The 21,567-nt window shown below is 43.5% G+C and overlaps 1 protein-coding gene across 1 annotated transcript in view; it reads left to right on the plus strand.

Annotated features, from left to right (window-relative positions):
- LOC102830618 (KH domain-containing, RNA-binding, signal transduction-associated protein 3-like) overlaps positions 1–21,567 on the plus strand; it is a 225,650-nt gene that overhangs the window by 138,352 nt on the left and 65,731 nt on the right. Inside the window, exon 6 of the mRNA XM_006830720.1 lies at positions 6,721–6,916. Coding sequence (XP_006830783.1) covers positions 6,721–6,916 — 196 coding nt within the window. The remainder of the gene's footprint in view (positions 1–6,720; positions 6,917–21,567) is intronic.

The raw sequence follows: 21,567 nt of genomic DNA on the forward strand, positions 1-21,567 counted from the left end.
TCATTGTGTGAATGGATATTTATGACATGTACACTCAGTTCCATGTGAGTGCTGGCACATCCCATGTCTCACTACTAGGGACAGATACCCTGTGGTCTTGAGGTCACAGCAGACGTTAGTGCTGGAGACCCCCAGGACTGCTGTGTCGTGCCCTCATGGGTTATTCTACATGTTTGAGACTGAGGTGGCTCTAGAACTAAACAAAGGGAAGTTGGGTTAACTAGTCTGAACGTTCGTGGCACATCCCTATCCTGAGGCCTTCAGGAAGCCCTGACAGATTCTCAACAGAAGTATTTTCACTTCTGACCATTCCTTCGGTCTTTCTGCCTGGCCTGGAGTTGTAGTCAGCAGCAGCCCCTTGGCCATTTGTAGCCTTACTGTAATCATTAGATGAGAAGAGAAGAAAACCTCTCTGGCAGACCCAGTGCCAGAACCGTTTGAAAAAACAGTCAGGCCTTCTGTGAGGGGGAGCGCACTAACGGCCGAAGGAAAAATTACTTTCTGGGTCTTTAGGAAATGTAGCAGAGGATTTTTTGGCAGGTGAAACAAAACCTGTACCGTAAAGGCCAGGAATGCTAAGGGAGAATCCTCTGAAAAATTAAGAAGCCACACAAATTGCTCACTGGTATAGGGGAGTATTATATTGATAAAATCTCGCCCCAAGTTTCCCATTCCCGTGTAAACCGGGAATCCTTTGATCTCATATTCATCAGCTCCAACCTCTTTTTCAGAGAGCAATCTTCTAACCTCATCCTCATAGTTAACCTTCCACCTTAAAAATTGTCCCTCAGATAAGCAGGAACGAGCCACAAAGTCCCCACAAGATCCATCCGACCTCGGCCCAACCTCACTTGAGTCAGCCCTGCCAGTCGCTGGAGGCAAAGCTTCGGCTCCTTTCAAAGCCGCTTGGAAGTAAAAACGCGGTGGCTTGGAATTTTTTTGTTGTAACTGTAAGTCTTGGGTGGCGGCGGTTATAGGACCACTCTGAGCCCTGATACCGGGCCTCCTTCACAGCTGCTTGGAGGCGAAAGCGCCGTGGCTTGGGTTTACTCTTTGTTTCTTTAAGCTGAGGGCGGTGGCGATTGTAAAACCAATCTGGGCCCTGATATTGGGCAGCCTCTCCTTCTAGAGTGAATTCGCCCTCAGAATTTACTTTATTAAAGCTTGAGCTAGAAAAATATGACTCTTTTTGTACACCAGCTGAATTTAGCAAAGACTCATCACAAGCTGGAAATTCTTTCTCAGAACCGGCTGTACTAGAGAGGTCAGGTAAATCAGTACTTTCAGCATGAGAGAAAGCTTGTTTTACAATAAACCCATGAGTAGAGGACCCATTTAAATCATTACATCGAGCGGCTTCCTCCTCTAAAGTAAGCTCATTTTCAGGACTCCTTTTCTCAGTATCTGAACTCAAGGAGCTTGACACTTCTTGCAATTTAGTTAAATTTGATATATACTTAGGGGTGAGGGGATTCTTATCAAGCTCTTTTGGCTTCGTTCCATCTAGGAGAGGGAGAGATTCATCACAACCTCAAAAATCATTCTCAGACTCGGCAGGCAAATTAGCTTCAGCATGAGTTTGTTTAGCAATACACCAATAGGTGATAGCGTTCTCAGGAATGGGATCTTGGCTATCATTGCTATGTTCCCTAAGCCAAAGTTTCATGTCCCTCCCGACTCTTATCCAATCTGATTCCCCTAATATTCCACTCTCAGGTAACCAGGGGCTAATCAGCTGGACAAACTTAACAAAATTAGACAAGTTTCCTTCATCAACACACATTTTCCTTTCTTGCAGAGATTTCTTAAGAATTTTAAGATATACAGAATGGAGACTGGGCTGTATTTGACCCATCTCCTTCAATTCCTTACTGCCCCTTCCCAGCCTGGATACTCTTTGACCAGGGGCCTCGCGACTAGCCCGGGCAGTGGCCATCTCAGATCGAGCATCATTACTTACCCCATCCTTCGTACCCCACGTTGGGTGCCATTTATGTCGGGGACTGGCCTCGACATAGTTGTTTGGTTGTTCACAAGTGTTTGGTTCATGAGGAGGGGATATCTGGCGGTGATAGGGATAGCAGAAGAATACACAGAAAGACGCAAAGAGGGAGACAAAGAGACACCCCAATACCAGGGTGGATACATTACTGGCGTCAGGCATATCAGGTGTGGTGAACATATTAGCCAGGAGGGCGGTAAGATCCCGCATAGTAAACATTTTAGCTAAGCGGGCCATACGCACCCCTTACTAGCTGGTCAGTAACGCATGCCTAGTCAGCCGTATAGCACACTCTACCGCATGACTGTAATGCACGGCCTGCAAGCCGTAGCGCTCGCTTTCACCGCCTGCCTGTAATGCACACCTGGGCCAGCCTGCGCCTCTGTTTTATTTAGGGGAGGAGATTCACACCAAGCTGGGAGGGACTAAGACAAGGTACAGCTAGTATACGTAATTCTCCAGCCATTCAGACAACTTTACATCGTACTTTGCTGGTTCGAATCCCAGGCCTGCAACTTGGTTTCTCAGGCCCAATTAACATATCTATAGCCCCTGAGCTCAGTTGGGGAAAGGTGAAAAGGAAGGACAAAAGGCTTGGGAGGAGTCCCGCTGTTTTGGCTTCCTGAGCCAGGTTTTCAGGAACTTTGGCTGAATAGCATGCACCTGGGACAGGTTTAGGGAGAATGTCCTTTTGTCTATGGAACAAAGAGCCAGGAAGTAGCTAAGCCATTTTTAGTTAATACTTTGGAGAAAGGTTTAACCTTGAAACCTTTATAGTCTCGGCTTTAGGAAAATATTACATTTATCTGTGGATACTAAGGGCTCATGTTTGGAATTAAATAAAAAGCATAACTGAGCACTAAGATGAAAAACAATTTGCTATGACTGCCCGGTGGCCAGAATCTGTTCCTCAGAGCCTGTAGCCTGCATTGTCTTCAACACTCGGGCCCAGTGGGCCTTGAACTTCTGACCAGCTTTACACGGTCTGCAACAGAGGGGAACTGGACTAGCATAGTTCTTTGTCAGAAGTTCTCACAGTTTTAAGTCTACAGAATCCTATCTCCTCACACCCACTGAAATGGCCATCACCAAAAAGATTTACAGTGACAGGTATTATCAAGGAGGTGAGAAGCTGGGGCCTCAAATATTGCTGGAGGGGTGAGGGGTTGGGGGGTTGGATATTAACTGAGGCAGCCACTTTGGAAAATTGTAATGCACTGACTTGTAGATACCTACTGTGGAAAATGAACACAGGTCCATGCAGACTTGTAATTGGATGCTCATAACAGGTCTGGTAGCCTAGTGGTTACGAATCGGGCTGCGAACCCTAAGGTCAGCGGTTCGAAACTACCAGCTGCTCCGCGGGAGAAAGATGAGGCTTTCTACTCCCGTAAAGATTTACACCCTCGGAAACCCTGTACAGGGTCGCTATGGGTCGGAACCGACTCGACGGCACTTAACAACAACAACAACAACAACAGCATCATTCATAAGAGCCAGAACGTGGCGATAGTTCAGATGCCCAGTGATGGAGTAGCAGGTAACGCGAACATGGCATAGTCATACAATGACCTTCTGTTTAGCCTTGAAAAGGAATAAATGACTTCGTGAAAGAAGCAACACCAAAAACCACATATTGTATGATTCCGTTTATACAAAATGCCTGTGGGAGACAATGTGTGGTGTTGTTTGGTGACGCCTCTCCTTCCTAGTCTGCCTGAGTCTGGAAGCTCAGCTGAAACCTGTCCACTCTGGGTGACCTTGCTGATATTTCAAATACCTGTGGCATAGCCTCACAGCAACCCACAAGCCACCGCAGTATAGCAGGCTGACTGTGTAGACTATATGCAGACACTTCAGTAGATTCGTGGCTGCCTAAGCCTCTGGGTGGGCGCAGGAATTGACTGCAGATAAGCATTCATGCATGCTCACTGGAATTCCACAATCACTGCACAACTCTGTAAGTGACTGGAGCTCATTGAATTAAAATGGTGGATTTTATGACTGGCAAATCATTCCAAAACATGCCTATTTGAACGAAACTAAACTAAACATGCACCTGCCTCATGGTGCAATGGATCCACTCTTTGGTCTTTAGCCAGATAGATAAAGCAATGGGCTGATATGTACAGATACTTTCTTAGAAAGTTAATTCAGTAAAATGCTAAATGTTTGCAACTGAATAACCATTGTCATGGAGAAATTCTTTCAACTTTGTGGTGTGTTCAGCAATGTTGATGGTCCAAGTGTTGGGGGAAGCACTGCTGCTTCTGTGTATACTGGGGACGGGGAGTTACTCAGCTTCGTCCATATCCTCAGATCGTAGCTAGAACACAGTCTTCAGTGTGATGAGACCAGAGCTGCTGCTGCTAAATCTGCCTGACATATGTCTTTTCAGCTACTCAGTGTATAGTTAAACTATGACGTGTCCGTTACTCCACTGCTGCCATCCAGGTGCTATAGAAACCCACTGCAGTTGTTTTGCTTTCGACTCATGAAACCTTGTAGGACTGAGCAGAACTGCTCTGTAGGCTTTCAGAGGTTGTAATCTCTGTAGGAACAGAATGACACGCCTTTCCCTTCTAGAGCAGCTGGTAGATTTGAACCCTTTCTGGAGTGGTGCTGTGGGCTAATGCGCTGGACTGCAAAGTTGTTTAAACCACAAAGTCGGCGGGTCTCTCTAGATAGGAACCGACTCGACGGCACTTAACTACAACAATGAAGTTAGCTGCTGCACCACCAGGGCCCCTCCAAGGCACAATATGGACCACAAGTCATCACTGTACGTTCCCTGTGCACAACAGAATGAAAAAATGGCCCGATCCTGGGCCAACCTCACTATTGTTGCCAAGCTATTGTGTTGCAATTTGTCATTGCTCATTGTTTGATTCTTTTCCAACGTGTCTGTATTTTCCTGTCATGATATAAATGGTAGAAAACTAAAACAGGAACTGTAGGGAGTCTAACTTTTTGAATGTTCTCATTTCTAATTCCTTTTTAACATTCACAGTAAAAAACAAAACAAAACAAAAACAAGGTAAGCTCTTTCAAAAGCAGATTTAACTAATGTTATTCTGAGTCTTCGTTTGATTTCGAGTCCTCCGTGTTGGAGACGCTTCTGAATTGAATGATTTCATTAGTGACCATGTTGTTCAGTTACAGACCATAATGTTGTTGTTAAGTGCCATCTAGTCAGTTCTGTTACATAGCAACACTGTTTAGGGTTCCTAAGGAGCGGCTGGTGGGTTTGAACCACCGACCTTGTGGTTAGCAGTTCAGTGTTTTTCCAGCAGCATCAGACCAGGACTCTTCTAGCCCATGGGTCGCTCTGAATTTTGTGTTCATCAGCCAGTGTCATTACTGTGTGTGCCACGGGCCTTAGACCACTGATGTTTGCTGGTTTTCTATGATGAGGAAGATGGCTTGGCTGCACCCTACAGATTGAGAATCCCTGAATAGACAGCCTGAGAGGATTTGGGGCAAAGGAGTGCACAGAGTATACAAAATTGAAGACAAAGGCTAATCTTTATTACAAGTCAAAGCAGTATTCAAACCTGTCTAGGTAACGTTCGAGCTGGCTGGTTGCGGCAGACTCTGTGACCTTTGGATGGCTGGGATGAACTCCTTGGATTCTGTTTTTTAAGAATTTGAGTCAAAGCAGGTAGGGAATGTCTCCTCGGTTCTTTCCAATAAGCTTCCCTGGATTCTTGGTCTCTTTTGTTACACCTTAGGGACAAAGTGAATAGGTATCTTCTGGTAGTTTGATAGAGCTAGTTTTTGGTTTCTCTAATTGCCTCTGTTGCTTTCAGAAATTTAATTTTTAGGCAGACATTGAGCATCCTTCCCAAACAAATGTGGGTTTGTTTTTAAAGAAGTGGAGAATTGATGTGTAGGCTCCCAGCACTAGCCGCTGGTTGTCCTTGTTCATTGGACGGCCTTGTCTGGGCAGGGATCAGACTGCGTGCAGCACTATTCTCTGGTACAGCTGTATCGCCCAGTCCTTATTTCTCCAAATAAGAGTAAGGGTTGTCTGAGGTTTTTGCTTAGGGTGAATGTTTTTAGAACACAACCAAACCACCTTTCCCTTTGCTCTCTGACTTGAAGTCTCGTGCTTTATGCTAAAATTGCATTAATGTGTTGAAAGTACTTCAGAAAATATCTGTGCTTGCTTATTTAATTGAAGAGTTATGTTTTAAATTACTGAGCAGAGTACTTGGCACTTGGGAAAGTACATATTCTCTTTGTCATGGACTGTGGAGTGCTTTTCGACTCTACTGGCCAGGGCTTCTCTGGCAGTTGGAAAATCTCTCTCAGCTTCAGTTACCTTGTCCCTTCTCACAGTGGGGAGTGAAGGTTGGCTGTGACCTGGCCTTGTGTCATGTGGGAGTTCCCAGTAAATGCAGCCTCCCCAGAGGAATGGTATGCTGCACTGTACTACAGCCAGCCAGCGAGCCTCAGGGCCTTGGGTACTTATGATTGCTGGACACAACGCAGCTCCGGCAACTCAACTACCTCGTGCTACATCCCATTCCTCGTCTGCTTCAGATTTTCCTTTGCATACAGTCACTTTGCATACAGTCACTTTGTATACAGTCACTTTGCATACATTCCTCCTTACAGAAATGTGGAGCATCAGTTTCTCTGATGTACAACCATGTGTGAATGATGAAATATAAAACAACATGATGCATCTTGCTAAGTGGACCTTGTGTTTGCAGGGGACGGGCAGGAGTCACGGCTCGGCCAGTTGCGGTTGGTGTACCTCGAGGGACGCCGACCCCCAGGGGAGTCCTCTCTTCCCGAGGGCCAGTGAGCCGAGGACGGGGGTTGCTCACACCGCGAGCAAGAGGAGTCCCCCCGACTGGATACCGACCTCCACCGCCACCCCCTGCCCAGGAGACCTATGGAGAATACGTAAGTGAAGATGTCACACCGCTGCTTTGCTCACTGGGTTCATTTCCTCCGACATACCCTCGGATGTAGTTGCCACATGCCCTCTCTCACCTGTTTTTAGTTCTTGAATATTCCTCCTTTGTTCAGCAAGAGTTTATTGAATGCTAACTATTTGGTGCTGGCAGTATTGGTTGGTGGTTTTGTGCCGTGGAGTTGATTCCAACTCATAGTGACCCCTTATAGGATTTCCTGAAGTTGTAAATCTTTATGGGAGCAGAAAGCCTCATCTTTCTCCCAAGGGGCAGCTTGTAGATTTGAACTGCTGACTTTGCAGTTAGCAACCCAGCTCGTAATCCACTACACTACCAGAGCTCCTTAAGTACTTGGTACTGTTGTTGTTGTTAAGTGCCATTGAGTCAATTCTGACTCATAGTGACCCTGTATAGGGTTCCCAAGGAGTGGCTGGTAGGTTTGAACCACCGACCTGGATTTACAAAAAATGAGTGAAATAGGGTGTCTGTGATTGGGCAGGTTCAGTCCCAGGCGTGGATTGTGGTTTGTGGCAGTAGCGAGGTACAAGAGCGATGCGCTGTCCAGCTTTTACAGTTTAATTTAGCATCCTGTCATGTGCTTCACTAGAGTAGCTCTGCGTCATTCAGTCATTTAAAAAATAACCACATACCTGTAGTACTAGACTTGCCTTTAAATGTTTCCTTTCAGCCTTTAATGTTTCCTAGGCTGCCAAGAATGGATTCTTAGTTGAAATTCCTTTCTGAGAACAAGACACAAGTCCCGTATTTGTATTTTTCAATTAATGCAAATCAGTTAGTTTTTCATTTACCACTCAATAATTCTTTGATACGGTTCACAGACACACTTAACATAAAAGAAAGGAAATCTAACCATGAAAATTGGGGAGAAAATTAAATCTTTCCAAAGAACACCAACCCCCTGATTTTGTGCTATTACATCGTCTTGGCTTCCCACAGGAGACGGGAGTAAGCCGCTAGGGTGGATGGCTGCAGTTGGGGTCATAAAGCAGCGGTTTATGAGCTGGTGTCAAAGGCAAGGCAGGGGTGACGTGTACGCTACACATTCGGTCTTCCTTGTTTGCTGCCACAGAGCATCGTCTGCAGTCTCGCCCCATCCGCTAATGGCCTCTGCAGATTCCTCCGTGGCCCCTGCAAGGAGCAAAGTCGTTGTCCTGGGCATGCAAGCTTTGTGTCATTCTCGATTCTCGTCTGCTCCGGGGCCACCACTCGTGCCTAGCAGGCTCTTCTCATCTAGCACCTAACTCCCTCCTCCTGGCCTTGACTTGGGCTAGCTATGGGGAGGGAGGGACATCCAGCAGCAGTAACCGCTGATGAGTTGAGCGCTGCTCATGCTGTTTTGTCTCTCCCACCCAGACAGTGGGCTCAGCCCAGAGCACCTCCTGGGAGCACAGAGGAGAATGTGAATGAACAAAGTCCTCAATAGTCGGTTAGCTTCCTCCATTGTGCTGTTCAGTGAAGGGAGACTGTGGCCCCTACCTCTTCTCTTTCCTCTCTGTCTGTTTTGATGTTTCTGACTCTTCATATGCTCACCGAACTGACGATAGTAATTCAACCCGATCTCCTGTGTAGATGCGTCGTCTCCTGTAAATAACAGGGGCTGAAAGACATGTCGGTGCTGTTAAATTACCTACAGGAATGCCCACTGTCTGCTTCGCTCCACCTCAGCCCACCCTGATTTTCTTTATGTGGGGTGGGATGATCTGGAAATTTCCAGGCAGGGGTGGGTGGCACCCACACCCCAGACCTCACTTGATGATAGACGTGATGTAAGCCAGGCCAGGTGTTCTGCTTACCTGGTTTCACAGTCCATGCACACCAAGGAGATGCTGCATTCCTGGCATGCGTGTATTAATTCATCTTTGCTCTCCACAGAGAGACTGACAGAATCCCTACCATGTTACTACAGCACCCGTGTTCTTTGTTTCAGTCTGCATCCTCTAGTGAAGCTAGACAGAGCTGGATGAATAGAAGGAAATATGTCTTGAAAGGTTGGAGTCCAGGAGAGGAAAAGAAAGAAGACAAATTCAAGAAAGTTGCTTTTGTTATTTGTAGCTTCTAATTGTTATTGGTGTGGAAGGCAGTAAGACAATTGAATTGAAAATGAAAAGCGTTCTGTTGAGGTAATGCATTCCCCTTTCCACCCGCTGTCCTGGGGGCTGGCAGTGCAGAATAGGACTAGTCCTTGACTTACGACACATTCAAATGACAAAGAACTACACTTGCAGTCGTCTGGCTTCTTTTGGTTTTTTTTTGCCTCTTATTGTTAATAATGGAGTACCACTGTAGGATAAGCATTGGACTGTTAACTGCAAGATCAGCAGTTCAAACCCACCAACCTCTCCTTGGAAACGTTACACAGGGTCTTTATGAGTTGGAACTGAGTTAAACGCACTTACAACAATAGCAACATTGTTAGCAACATGTACTACATTTGGTGTTGTAGCACGTAATTACCTGATATTATGGTTCTTATATGTTTACTTTCAGATGAACAAAGATAAGATTTTTAAAGATACTGATGATAAAATAAAAAGCAATAATAGCGAAAACTTTAAAAAAAATAAAATTAAGGTAATTGGCATGTGTTAGAAGTGACGACATATGTCACTGCCATCTGAATGGAATTCTGTCTTAGGTCAGGGGCTACCTGTTTTGGGATGCTTCCAGGAGTACTTGGGTCTAAGGGTTCTGAAGGAGGAAAGGACTCTGTGCTGTTTGAGTTCCAGCCTCACCTGGCTCTCTGGGAGGCACAGAGTGTGTCCTGTGACACACCTAAAATGTCAGCATGGACTTTACTGACTCCGGGGCAGGACTCGGAAGAGGGCCAGTCTGGGCCGACGCCTGCTGAGGTACACTGACAGAGGAGTCACATTTTAGCAAGATGCCCTTTTAGATACTCATGTATACATTCTTAAGGAACCCTGGTGGCACTGTGAGGTAAGCATTGGGCTGTTAACCACAAGTTTGGAGGTTCAAAGCTGCCAACCACTGCATGAGAAAAAAGATAAGTAAAATTTTGTTGGAAATAATTTTAAAAAGGGTACAACAGTACATCAACAGGGAAGTGCTAGAAGTAGAAGGCTTAGAAGCCAAATTTAGAAGAGGATGTGCAAGTAGGAATAGCATTGCTGATGGCAGATGGATCTTGGCTGAAAGCAGAGAATGCAAGAAAGATATTTACCTGTGCTTTATTGACTGTACAAAGGCTTATTTATTGACTGTGTGGATCATGACAAACGATGGACAACATTGTAAACAGTGGGTATGCCAGAACACTTGATTGTGCTCCGGAGGAACCTGTACATAAAACATGAGGCGCTCATTGGAACATAACAAGGGGATACTGAATGGTTTTAAAATCAGGGAAGTTGTATGCTACAGCTATAGTCTTTTTACCATATTTACTCGTTTCTGTATGCTGAGCAAATAATCTGAGACACTGGATTATATGAAGAATAACATGGCATCAGGATTGGAAAAAGACTTGGTACAGTCTGCGATATGCAGATAATACAACCCTGGCTTGCTAAAAATGAAGAGGGCTTAAAATACTTATTGATGAAGAGCAAAAACCATAGCCTTCGGTATGGGTTGCACCTCAATATAAAGAAAACAAAAATACTCACAAGTGGACCAAAAAGTAACATCCAGATAAATGGAGAAGAGATTGAAGTTGTCAAAGACTTCGTTTTGCTCAGATCAACCATCAACACTTACTTGGATCACCCATCCACATCAACAGCAGCAGTCCAGAAACCAGAGGACATATTGCATTGGGAATTCTCTGCACAAGACCTTATTAAAGTGTTAATGAACAAAGATGTTCATTAACTAAGAACTAAGGTGTGCTTGGCCCAAGCCATGGTATTTTCACTTACCTCATATGCATGTGAAAATTGGACAGTGAATAAGGAAGACCTTAGAAGAATTGATACATTTGAGTTATGATGTTGGAGGAGAATATTCAAGTACGATGGACCACCAGAAGAACAAACCAATCTGTGTTGGAAGAAGTACAGCCAGAATGCTCTTTAGAAACCAGGATGATGAAACTTCATCTCTCATACTTCAGACATATCATCATGAGGGACTAGTGCCTGGAGAAAGACATGGTACATGGTAAAGTGGAGGGTCAGCGAAAAAGAGAAAGAGCGCCCTCTTGCCCCCATGGAGATGGACTGGCACAGTGGCAACAACAAGGGTCTCAAACTTAACAATAGTGAGGATGGTGGGGGACCAGGTGGCGTTTCCTTCTGTTGTGCATAGGGTTGCTATGAGCCAGAGCTGACTCTCCTTAGAACCTAACAATAAGATTCCCAGGTGATTCTTACATATACATCTATAAGAATTACCTGGGATCTCGTAGAGTGCAGGCTCCGATTCAGTGTATCTGAGTGGCAGGGTAAAGTTTCAGCAGGTGAAGTGAGTGGGCTCAGAACGACCTTCTCCAGTATCAGCATTCTCTCTGCCCCAGCATGTGCTGCCACACCTGCCCTCATCATTTTCACTTGGCCAGTTTCATCAACTCCATGCAGGTCTTACACACACAAAAGTTGTGTGCCTTGTCAGTATCTTTCAGCAGTAGAGCAGGGCACAAAAGGGAAACGGGTGCCTCCTGTCCCTCTGCTGAATTACTACCATGGTTGACATCCAGTTTTCATTGTTGTAATTCTCCCACTTGGTTTAGTATATGGAATTTCTCAGAATATCTGTCATAATCAACAGCCAAGGCAACCATTAGCCCAGAGTCCGTGTGGTCCCTGTGAACCACAACCTGCATTAGACTGAGACCAGAAGAACCAGCTGATGCCCAGCTACCACTACTGACCACTCGGATGGGGATCACAGCTGAAGGTCTTGGGCAAGATGTGAGAACAGCATGTAGACCAAATGCAAAATCATAAAAGCTTACTGGTCTGACACAGACTGGTGGAACCCCAAGACTGGAGCCCTTAGACATCTTTAAAGCCTGAACAGAACCCCATGCTCACCTTTCAACCCCATAATACTCAGACCTACAAAGTGAACAGTAACACTCTGTAGAGACCATGCTCCTCAGAATTACCAAAGGGGCAGCATTTGCCTGGAAACAGAGTTCAGAAAGCAGGCAGGAAAGTAGAAGGACTGTATGCTGGTAACCCAGGGAGAAAATGGGAAGTGTGCTGTGCTGTGACATTGAAGGGAGTGTGGCCAATGTCAGGAAACACTGTGTATGTAAACTGTTGGGAGCGAGCACCCATTTACACTTTCACACACATCGTGATAAAATATCCAAGAAAAAAAATAGCCAAGAGCAAAGCTTTTCTCATATAGCCTAGCATTTGGGGAGCCCTCTCGCCAGTTACAGTAAGAAGCATTCACAACAGAAACAAGGTGTCCATGAAGCCCCTCACCTCTCTCCTCAGTGGGCTCACTGTCAGGGACACTTCCTCTCAGGTGTGGCCTTTTGAACTCACTGCCTTGCTTCCCAGGCCCAACTTGTATTCAGCCTCTGCTTCCAGCCCATCTCATCCAGCTTTGCAGTCTCTGCCGTTTACTCAGCCACCCTTTGGCCCTTTGGTTTTGAGTGATCTGAACCTGCAGACTACTCAGGAAATAACTTCAACCTGCAGCCTGGGCTGGGAAAGTGAATCAAAACTTGTGTTCTTTTCCTTTTGTTTGTTTGTTTCTCCTAGAAATACTTATAGATGCTCTCTTTTCATCAGCTCATAGACTGTTTTGCTCTTTCGTTAAGCCAATTGGAAATTTACATCCTGAGCACCTCCAGGATCTGTGGTCACTGGGTAGATTCCACAGAACACATCAGGTTAAAACTCAGGATCCTGAGACACAAACATCTGGTTTCTCATCCCTGGAGCAAGTGTTTCAGAAAGTTGAAATGGGTCTTCTTAGGACAATGATATTTATTTCATTAAACTGGAATCACTAACAATTGAATTAGATTCTAAACTCTGTCTTCATTGAGTTCTCCTTATCCACTCCCTCCTCATGTCTACTCCACGTGGATCATTATATTTCCAGAAGCTAGTCTAGTGTTTCCACCACTTGTCTGTCAGTTTGTGATGTTGTGGTGGGTTGTGTAGTGCTGTGATCTGCCACAAATATTGTAAATACCAGTAGGATCACCCATGGTGGACAGGTTTCAGAGGAGCTTCAAGACAGAGAGACGAGGGAGAAGGGTCGGTGGACCCCTTCTGAATAATTAGCTCCTGGAAACAAGGAGAGCAGTAGGGCATTATCTGATGTAGTGCTAGAAGAAGAACCCCTCAGGTTGAAAGACACTCAAAATATAACTGGGGATAAACTGCCTCATTGAAGTAGAGTTGACCTTAATGGGGCAAAGCTTTCAGAACTTTCATTTGCTGATGTGGTACAACTGAAAGTGGGGAGGACTGCTCACATCCATTAATAATCAGAATCTGCAGTACACAAAGTATGAACCTAGGAAAATTGAAAGTCATCCAAAGTGAAATGGAAAGCAAAAATGATCATTATCATCCTGGGCATTAGTGAGCTGAAATGGACTGGTATTGGCCGACTATGCTAGGAGCTACAAACGAAAGAGAAATGCCTTCACATTTCTGCTCAGAAGGAGCATTTAAGCATCTATCTTGAAATACAATGCTGTTTGTGATAGGATAACATCTATACACCCATCAGGAAAACCAGTTAATACCGCTATTATTCAAATATACACCAACCACGAAAGCCAGTCAGTAATGATAAAATTGGAGAATTCTACCAACTTCTTCAGTCTAAATTAATCAAACATTTGAATCAAGATGCATTGATAGTTAACTGGTCATTGGAATATGAAAGTTGTAAACAAAGAGGAAGAATCAATAGTTTGAAACTACTTACTACCTTGGTAATAGAAATGACACTGGAAATCACCTGATAGAATTTTGCAGGACTATGATTTATTCATTGCAAATACCTTTATTCAAACAACAGAAAATATGACTATACATATGGGCCTCACCAAATGGAATATGCAAGAATCAAATGGAAAACATCTGCAGGATGAACTGATGGAGAAGCTCAATATCAGTTAAAACCAGGCTAAGAGCCCATGTGGGACAGACTGCCACTTGCTCATATGCAAATTTAGGTTGAAGCTGAATAAAATTAAAAGTTTCATAAAAGCCAAAATATATGACCTTGAACATATCTGGCCTGAATTTAGAGGCCATTTCAAGAACGGATTTTATGCATTTGACACTAAAGGCCAAAGACCAGAAGAGACTAAAGACCAAAGACCAGAAGAGCTGTGGGATGACACCAATACCATCATAGATAAAGAAAGTAAAAGTTCATTTAAAAAGACAGGAAAGAAAGAAAAGACCAAAATGGATGTCAAAAAAGACTGAAAATTGCAAAGAAAAGCTAAAGCACATGGAAGAAATAAGGATGTCAAAGAGCTGAACAGACCATTTCAAAGGGCAGCTCAAGAAGACTAAGTGAAATATTATAATGAAAAATGTTAAGCCAAAAGGGAAAGACATGCTCAGCATTTGTGAAGCTGAAAGAACTAAAGAAAAATTCAAGCCTCGACTTTCAATACTGAAGGATTCTATGGGCAAACTAATGAAACGTGCAGGAAGCATCAAAAGAAGATGGGAGGAATACAGTGTCAATATGAAAAATAACTGACTGATACTCAGACATTTCAAGGGGTAGCATATGCTCAAGAACCAGTGGCACTGAGGGGAAAAAGTCCAAGCTGCACCGAAGGCTTTGAAGAAAGGTACCAGAAATTGAAGTGATAGGGAATAATTTTTTCAATCAATTCAGGCAGCGTTAGAGGTACTCAGTCGTCTATGCCAAATTTGGAAGACAGCTAGCTACCTGACCAATCGATGGGAAGGGTTCCTTGTTTGTACACATTCCAAAGAGAGGTGACGCAGCAGATTGCGGAAATCATTGAACAATCTCTTTTACTATCGCATGCAATTAATTTATTTCTGAAAATAATTCAGCAGTACGTAGGCAAGGAACTGCCAGAAATTCCAGCTGGATTCAGAAGACAGAGAAACTAGGTTTCATTGCTGACATCAGACGGATCCTGACTGAAAGCAGAAGATACAGAAAGATGTTTACTTGTGCTTTATTGACTATGCAAAGGCATTTCACTGTGTGGATTATAACGAACTCTGGACAATGGTGTGAAACGTGGTTATCCCAGAACACTTCATTGAGCTCCTGAGGTATCTGGACATCATCAAGAGCCAAGCGTTTGAACAGAACAAGGGAATACTGAATGATTTAAAATCAGGAATGATGTGCACCAGGGTTTATATGAAGAAGAATGTGGCATCAGAATTGGAGGAAGACTCATTAACAACCTGCAATAACCAGATAATACAACCTTGCTTACTGGAAGCAAACAAGACTTGAAATACTGATGAAGACCAAAGATCACAGTCTTCAGTATGGGCTGCACTTCAGTGTAAAAAACAAAATAACCCCAAATCCTCATAACTGGACCAATAAATAACATCATGATAAAAAGAGAAAAGATTGAAGTGAGAACTTCATTTTCCCTGTATCCACTATGAACAAACATGGAAGAGCAGTGAAGCAATCATAGAAAGCATCACATCAGGAACATCTGCTGCAAAAGACTTCATTGAAGTATTAAGAGTCCAGATGTCATTTTGAGGATTAAGGTGCTTCTCACATAGTGAGTGACCTAAGCCATGGTATTTGATTTGCCTCGTCTGCATATGAATGCTGGACAGGGAATCAGGAAGACAGTAGAAGAATCAATGCATCCTCATTATGGTGTTAGAGAAGAACATTTAAAAATTCTATATTAAGAATACCATGGACTGCATGAAGAACAGACAAATCTTTGTTGAAACCAATCCAACCAGAGTGCTCCATAGAAGCCAGGATGGGAAGACTTTGTCTCTTGTACTTTGGAATTGTTGTTAGGAGGGACCAGTTCCTGGAGGAGGACCTCATACTTGGTAAAGTAGAGGGTCGCCAGAAAAGTGGAAGACCCCAATGAGATGGAATGATATAGTGGCAGCAGCAATGGTCTCAAACATAACTTTTTTTTTTTTTAAGCTTTTATTGTGAATTAAATGATAGTTGACATGGGAGAACATTGGCTTTGCACTCATCCTATTGTATTTCATTTCATTGCAATGATTACAATCGTCATTCAACAGTGTTTGCTTCTATCCCCTTTGTTGTTGTTGTTGTTGTTTTGTTTTGTTTTGTTTTTGATGTACACAAAGCACTCAGAAATATATAATCATGTAAACAACCAAAGGATGCATTCCACAAGCCTGCCTCCTGGCTACCAGCATACAGCCTTTCTCTTTCCATGAGTCTAGAGTCCTTAGCTGCTCTATCTCTTCATGTCTGGTGTCTCTGCTTCTCTGGTTAGGGTCCCACATTCCGCTCATACTCTTCTCCCTTGATGGTCTTAGGGACACCTATTCCTGGACTGTAAGATTAACTACTTCCCTCTTTATGTTACAAAACTTCTACCTTTGGAGTTGTGACAATCACATTTAGTCATGATAGCAGTTGTGGTTTTGTGCCGTGGAGTCGGTTCCGACTCATAGAGACCCTGTACAGGGTTTCCAAGGCTGTAAATCTTTACGGGCGCAGAAAAGCTCTTCTTTCTCCTGCGGAACAGCTGGTGGTTTCGAACTGCTGACCTTGCGGTTCACAGCCTGATTCGTAACCACTAGGCTAGCAGAGCTCCTTATGATAACAGTTAGTCACTACTAAATCAAAAGAATCCTGTCCCTGTCTTCTGTCTCCTTTCACCAGACCTATCTAGGCAAGATGAAAACTATTCAGTGGGGATTCTGCCTTCCTCCGCACTTTGAAACTAAAGCCAGGCACTTTGTGCCTTTAAGCCTCCCCCTTCCTTCTGTCCTTCCCTCCCCATTTTAGGTAACTAACTTAACAATTTTTTTTAAAAACAGGACCAGGCAGTGTTTTGTTGTGTTGTGTTGTGTTGTGTTGTATAACATAGGCTTTCTATGAGTGGGAAGCCACTGAAGGCACCTAAGGAAACACAACAACAGTATGATGCATGAAAGGAGGCCCTCATGGTTACTGAGACATCTTGCTCTACAAGTCTCTTTCATATGTGAGCAGTAAGATGCCTGTTTAGACAAAGGAGAATTGAAGGTCAGAGGCCTTAGGTGCTTTGGCCATAGTCACATGACTGGTATGGACAGACAGATTCAGGATTCCAACTTCCAGTCCTGTGTTCTATCAGGGGGCCCTGGTGGCACAGTGTGTTAAGTGTTTTGCTGCGGATAGAAGGTTAGGCAGTTTGAATCAGACAGTTCACAGGAGACAGTCTGCTTTTGTACAGATTACAGTCTTAGTTCTCTGTTCTATAGGGTCTCTGTGAGTCGAAATCACCTGGATGGCAGCTGGTGTTTTATGTCCTATCATGAGCACTCAGTGTTTTATTATAAAGATACACTCTCCCTGTCTTTAGAGAAAACGCAGCAGATATTGTGTGTTCCCTCATCAGAAGCCCTGCTGTGGCAGAAAAGGCAGGGAGATGAGGGCTAGTGCCCTTTGTAACACACAGGGTCACTGTTTGTGGGTGGCAGCTAGCAACAATAAATTCCATTCTGGGAATGGAAGCTCAGCTGTTAGGGAGCATGGGATAGAGTTAAGATTTAAAAAGGCAACAGCAAGAACAAAAACACCAAAATTGCATTTATTGGTAAAAATAAAAATAGCATTTTCATTGTGAAAGAGCTTCAGAGGTTGTGTTTCACTGAGAAAGATTATTTAGAAATGTAATCTTTAAAGATGTCTTTGACATACATTGATGGTAATAAACGTTGTATTCCTATTGAACTTTTTTGGTTGTATCTAACCAACTCAATTTACGTTCCCTTTTAACTTTCATTGCGCATTTACTATCTGAAGGAAGCTATTATTTCCAGATGAAAAGAAGAAAGGAAATCATCTGAGTTGCTTGTTTAAAAGAGGAAGAAAAAAAAAAAGGGGCGGGGGGGAAGAACTTATTCTTTCAAATTCCACTGTGGCTGCTCCTTTTTTGTTTCTTCCTTTCTTCTTCTTCTTTTTTTTTTTTTTTTCTTTTCCCCCTCAAACTGCAGGGGTGAAGATGCTGGGTCATTTATAATGTCACCTGGGCCAACTGTCCTTCATCAGATTCAGTGCCAGAAAATATTCCTTGAGTTTGTATGTCATTTGAGAAGAATATTTGAGAGCAAATAAATCTGTTTGATTTTGATCAGATTAACTGTATATCATGTAGACAGCAGGCATTTGAATCCCATCAACCAGCCGCCAGAAGCCCTGATCCTTGGTTCAGGGAACACTTGTCTTTAAACATGACGCTAACAGAACAAGGCCATTCACCCTGTGCAGCCATTCTCCAGAAAGAAGAACACAGAGAGTGGATGTGTTTTCAACCATTTGGACATAAATTCTCTGCTACTTTGACTTTGAAAAATCAGATATAACAACAGTTAACTCCTCACCTCATTTTTGAGGACAAGAAATACTTTTGTTCCAAAGTGGTATGGATTCATTACTTAAGTCCAAATAATTAAATAGCTGACAAATTAATTAGTGGAGCACAGATCACATTTGATTCACACACTTGGACAATTCAGAACGTGAGTGTAATTACAGGAAAGACGTGCCTGGTGCTTCCTGGCTGAGCCCACTTTGCATGTATGTGAATTTCTGGTGCATAGCCATCTCTGATGAGTTGCTAGAAGGTCCACATACAGAGGAAGTGTGTATCAGGATATGTGTATGGCTCAGAAACACTCAGTGTGCTGGAGCATGACCTTGAAAGATCTTATCCGTTCCCATCATTTCAGCTAGCCACATCTAAGTGTCTTGCTGTGGCCTCACTCTTAAACTGTCTGATATCAGCCAGCCTTGGCCATCTGTCCCTGGATGCCGTACAAGCACACTGAATGCTGTGGCGTGTGTCAACACCACGTGCCCTCTTCATCCCTAAAATGATGAATGGCCAATACTAGCATGCACTAAAATTCCCACAGTCTCACTTCTTCCTGATGCTCTGTTTCCAACAGCCACCCAGTCCTTTCAGTTCTTCCTGTTCTAGAGTTGTTGGATATCTGTTTCATCTACATTGCAACTTCTTAGGTTCAGATGCTCTTCCTCATAGGAAACACCCTCTCCTGCCCACTGGTGCCTGACTGTTATTCTCCTCATCTGCATCACCTGAAGCTTCCACACTTTACTTCTTTGGAAGTTTGTTTCCATGTCTGACTTCCCATTGATTTGGATTTGTTGTTCCTCTTTATTCCTAGTACTTAGCACCTACGTACTTGTTTGGATGGATGAACAGATGGACAGGTAGGAGGTACATCTGTCATTTTCACAACCTTCCATTTAGCCTCACCCTCGTTGCAGGTTCTTCCCTACCCTCAGACAATGCACTCTTGATGCTTTCTGGCATATAAAACCCAACAATGCCACACTGTCCCCAAGAACAGAAACAGTAAGAGACTCTGCATGGAATTCTAGAAGGTGTCAGTTTCTTCAGGGTAAGGTTGAGACACTCCTCCTCCTGTCTAGCTTCCTGGCATCATCCCCCTGCTGAAGTCTCCCACTGTCTGTTTTCATTCCATCTCAACCAATGGCAGCCCTACAAACAGACCAGGGACTTCACACTGCTGTCCCTTTGAGCCGGCTCTGCTGGTACTGTGAGCTGATGAGAGTCATGAGGTCCGGGGTATAAATCCACTAGCCGCTTTGCAGAAGGGAAAGATAAGGCTGCAATTTTTGTTATTAAATGCTCTTGAGTCGGTTCTGGGTCCTAGTGACCATGTACAGGGTTTCCAAGGAGTGGCTGGATGGTTTGAACCGCTAACCTTGTGATTAGCAGTCCAGTGCTAATCCTACAGTACCACCCCAGGGCTCCAGATAAGGCTGTGTGCTCCCATAAAGGTGTAGAGTGTCAGAAACCCTCTGGAGAGTTACTATAAGGTGGACGAAACATGCTGACAGTGGGCTTGGCTTTGGTCTTGGTCCCTTTGGGACACCAGTGTTGTTGTAATTAGATGCTATCAAGTTGGTTCTGACTCATAACGACCCACTGGACAAGGGACTGAAATGCTACGCAAACCTGCGCCAGCCTCACTATTGCTATTACACTTTTACACTTCAGCCCATTGCAGCTGCCGCTGGGTCAGTCCATCTCACTGGGGCATCTTCTTCTTTTTGATGATCTTCCACTTTACCAAGCATGACATCATTCTCCAGAGATTGTTCCCTCCTGATAAACATGTCCTAAGTGTGACAGATAAAGTCTCATCATCCTGGCTTCTACACGGATTTGTTTGTTCTTCTGGCGGTCCATGGTACTGTCAGTGTTCTCCAACACCATAATTCAGTTGCACCAATTCTTCTATGTTCATCCTTAATCACATGCATATGAGATTATTGAAAATAACATGCCTTGAATCAGGCACACCATAGTCCTCAAACTGATGTCATTTCTCCTGAACACTTTAAAGAGAACTTGTGCTGCACATTTGCCTAATGCAATGTGTCCTTTGATTTCTTGCTTGCTGTTTCTCTGAGTATTGATTGTGGATGTAAGCAAAGTGAAGTTGGTGACAACTTCAGTCTTTTCTCTGTTTATTATGATGTTACTTACTGGTTCAGTTGTGAGGATTTTTTTCTTTACATTGAAGTGCAGCCCATACTGAAGGCTATGTATGGTCTTTAATCTTCATCAGTAAATATTTTAAGACCTCTTCACTTCCAGCAAGCAAGCTTGTATTGTCTGCACATGGAAGTTTTCTAATGAGGCTTCCTCATGTCCTTATGTCATATAACCCAGTTTTGTTTTTTTGTTTTTTTTTGTCATATAATTTATTTATTTTCTTGTCATATAATTCCTCATGTTCTTCTTCATATAACCCAGTTTTTTGTTATGGTGAAAGAATAAACCCTGGTGCACACTTTTCCTAGGTTTAAACAAGTATCCCCTTGTTCAGTTCTAACTACTGCCTTTTGGTCTTGAAGGATTCTTTGGGCAAATTATTGAATGATACAGAAAGCATCAAAAGAAGATGGAAGGAATACAGAGAGTCACTGTACCAAAAGGAAATGGTTAATGTTCAGTCATTTCAAGAGGGAGTATATGATCAAGAGCCAATGATACTGAAGGAGGAAGTCCAAGATGCATTAAAGGAATTGGCAAAGAACAAGGCACTAGGAATTGATGGAATGAAAATTGAAATCTTTCAAGAAAGTGATGCGGCACAGGAAACATTCATTCATCTATGCCAAAAAATTTGGAAGATAAGTATCTGGCCAACTGATTGGAAGAGATCCGTATTTGTGCCCATTCCAAAGAGAGGTAACCCAATGGAATGCAGAAATCATTGGACAATCTCTTTGATATCACATCTGAGTAAAGTTTTACTAAAGGTTATACAGAAATGGCTGCAAGCAGACATTGACAGAGAACTTCCAGGGGTTCAAGCCGGATTCCGAAGAGGCCGTGGAACAAGGGATATCATTGCTGATGTCCAGTGGATCTTGGCTGAACGCAGAGAATACCAGAAAGATGTTTACCTGTGCAAACGTAGCAAAGGCTTTTTTTTTTTTTTTTTA

This window comes from Chrysochloris asiatica, unplaced genomic scaffold, assembly GCF_000296735.1.
Source record: "Chrysochloris asiatica unplaced genomic scaffold, ChrAsi1.0 scaffold00001, whole genome shotgun sequence".
Taxonomy (NCBI): Eukaryota; Metazoa; Chordata; class Mammalia; order Afrosoricida; family Chrysochloridae; genus Chrysochloris; species Chrysochloris asiatica.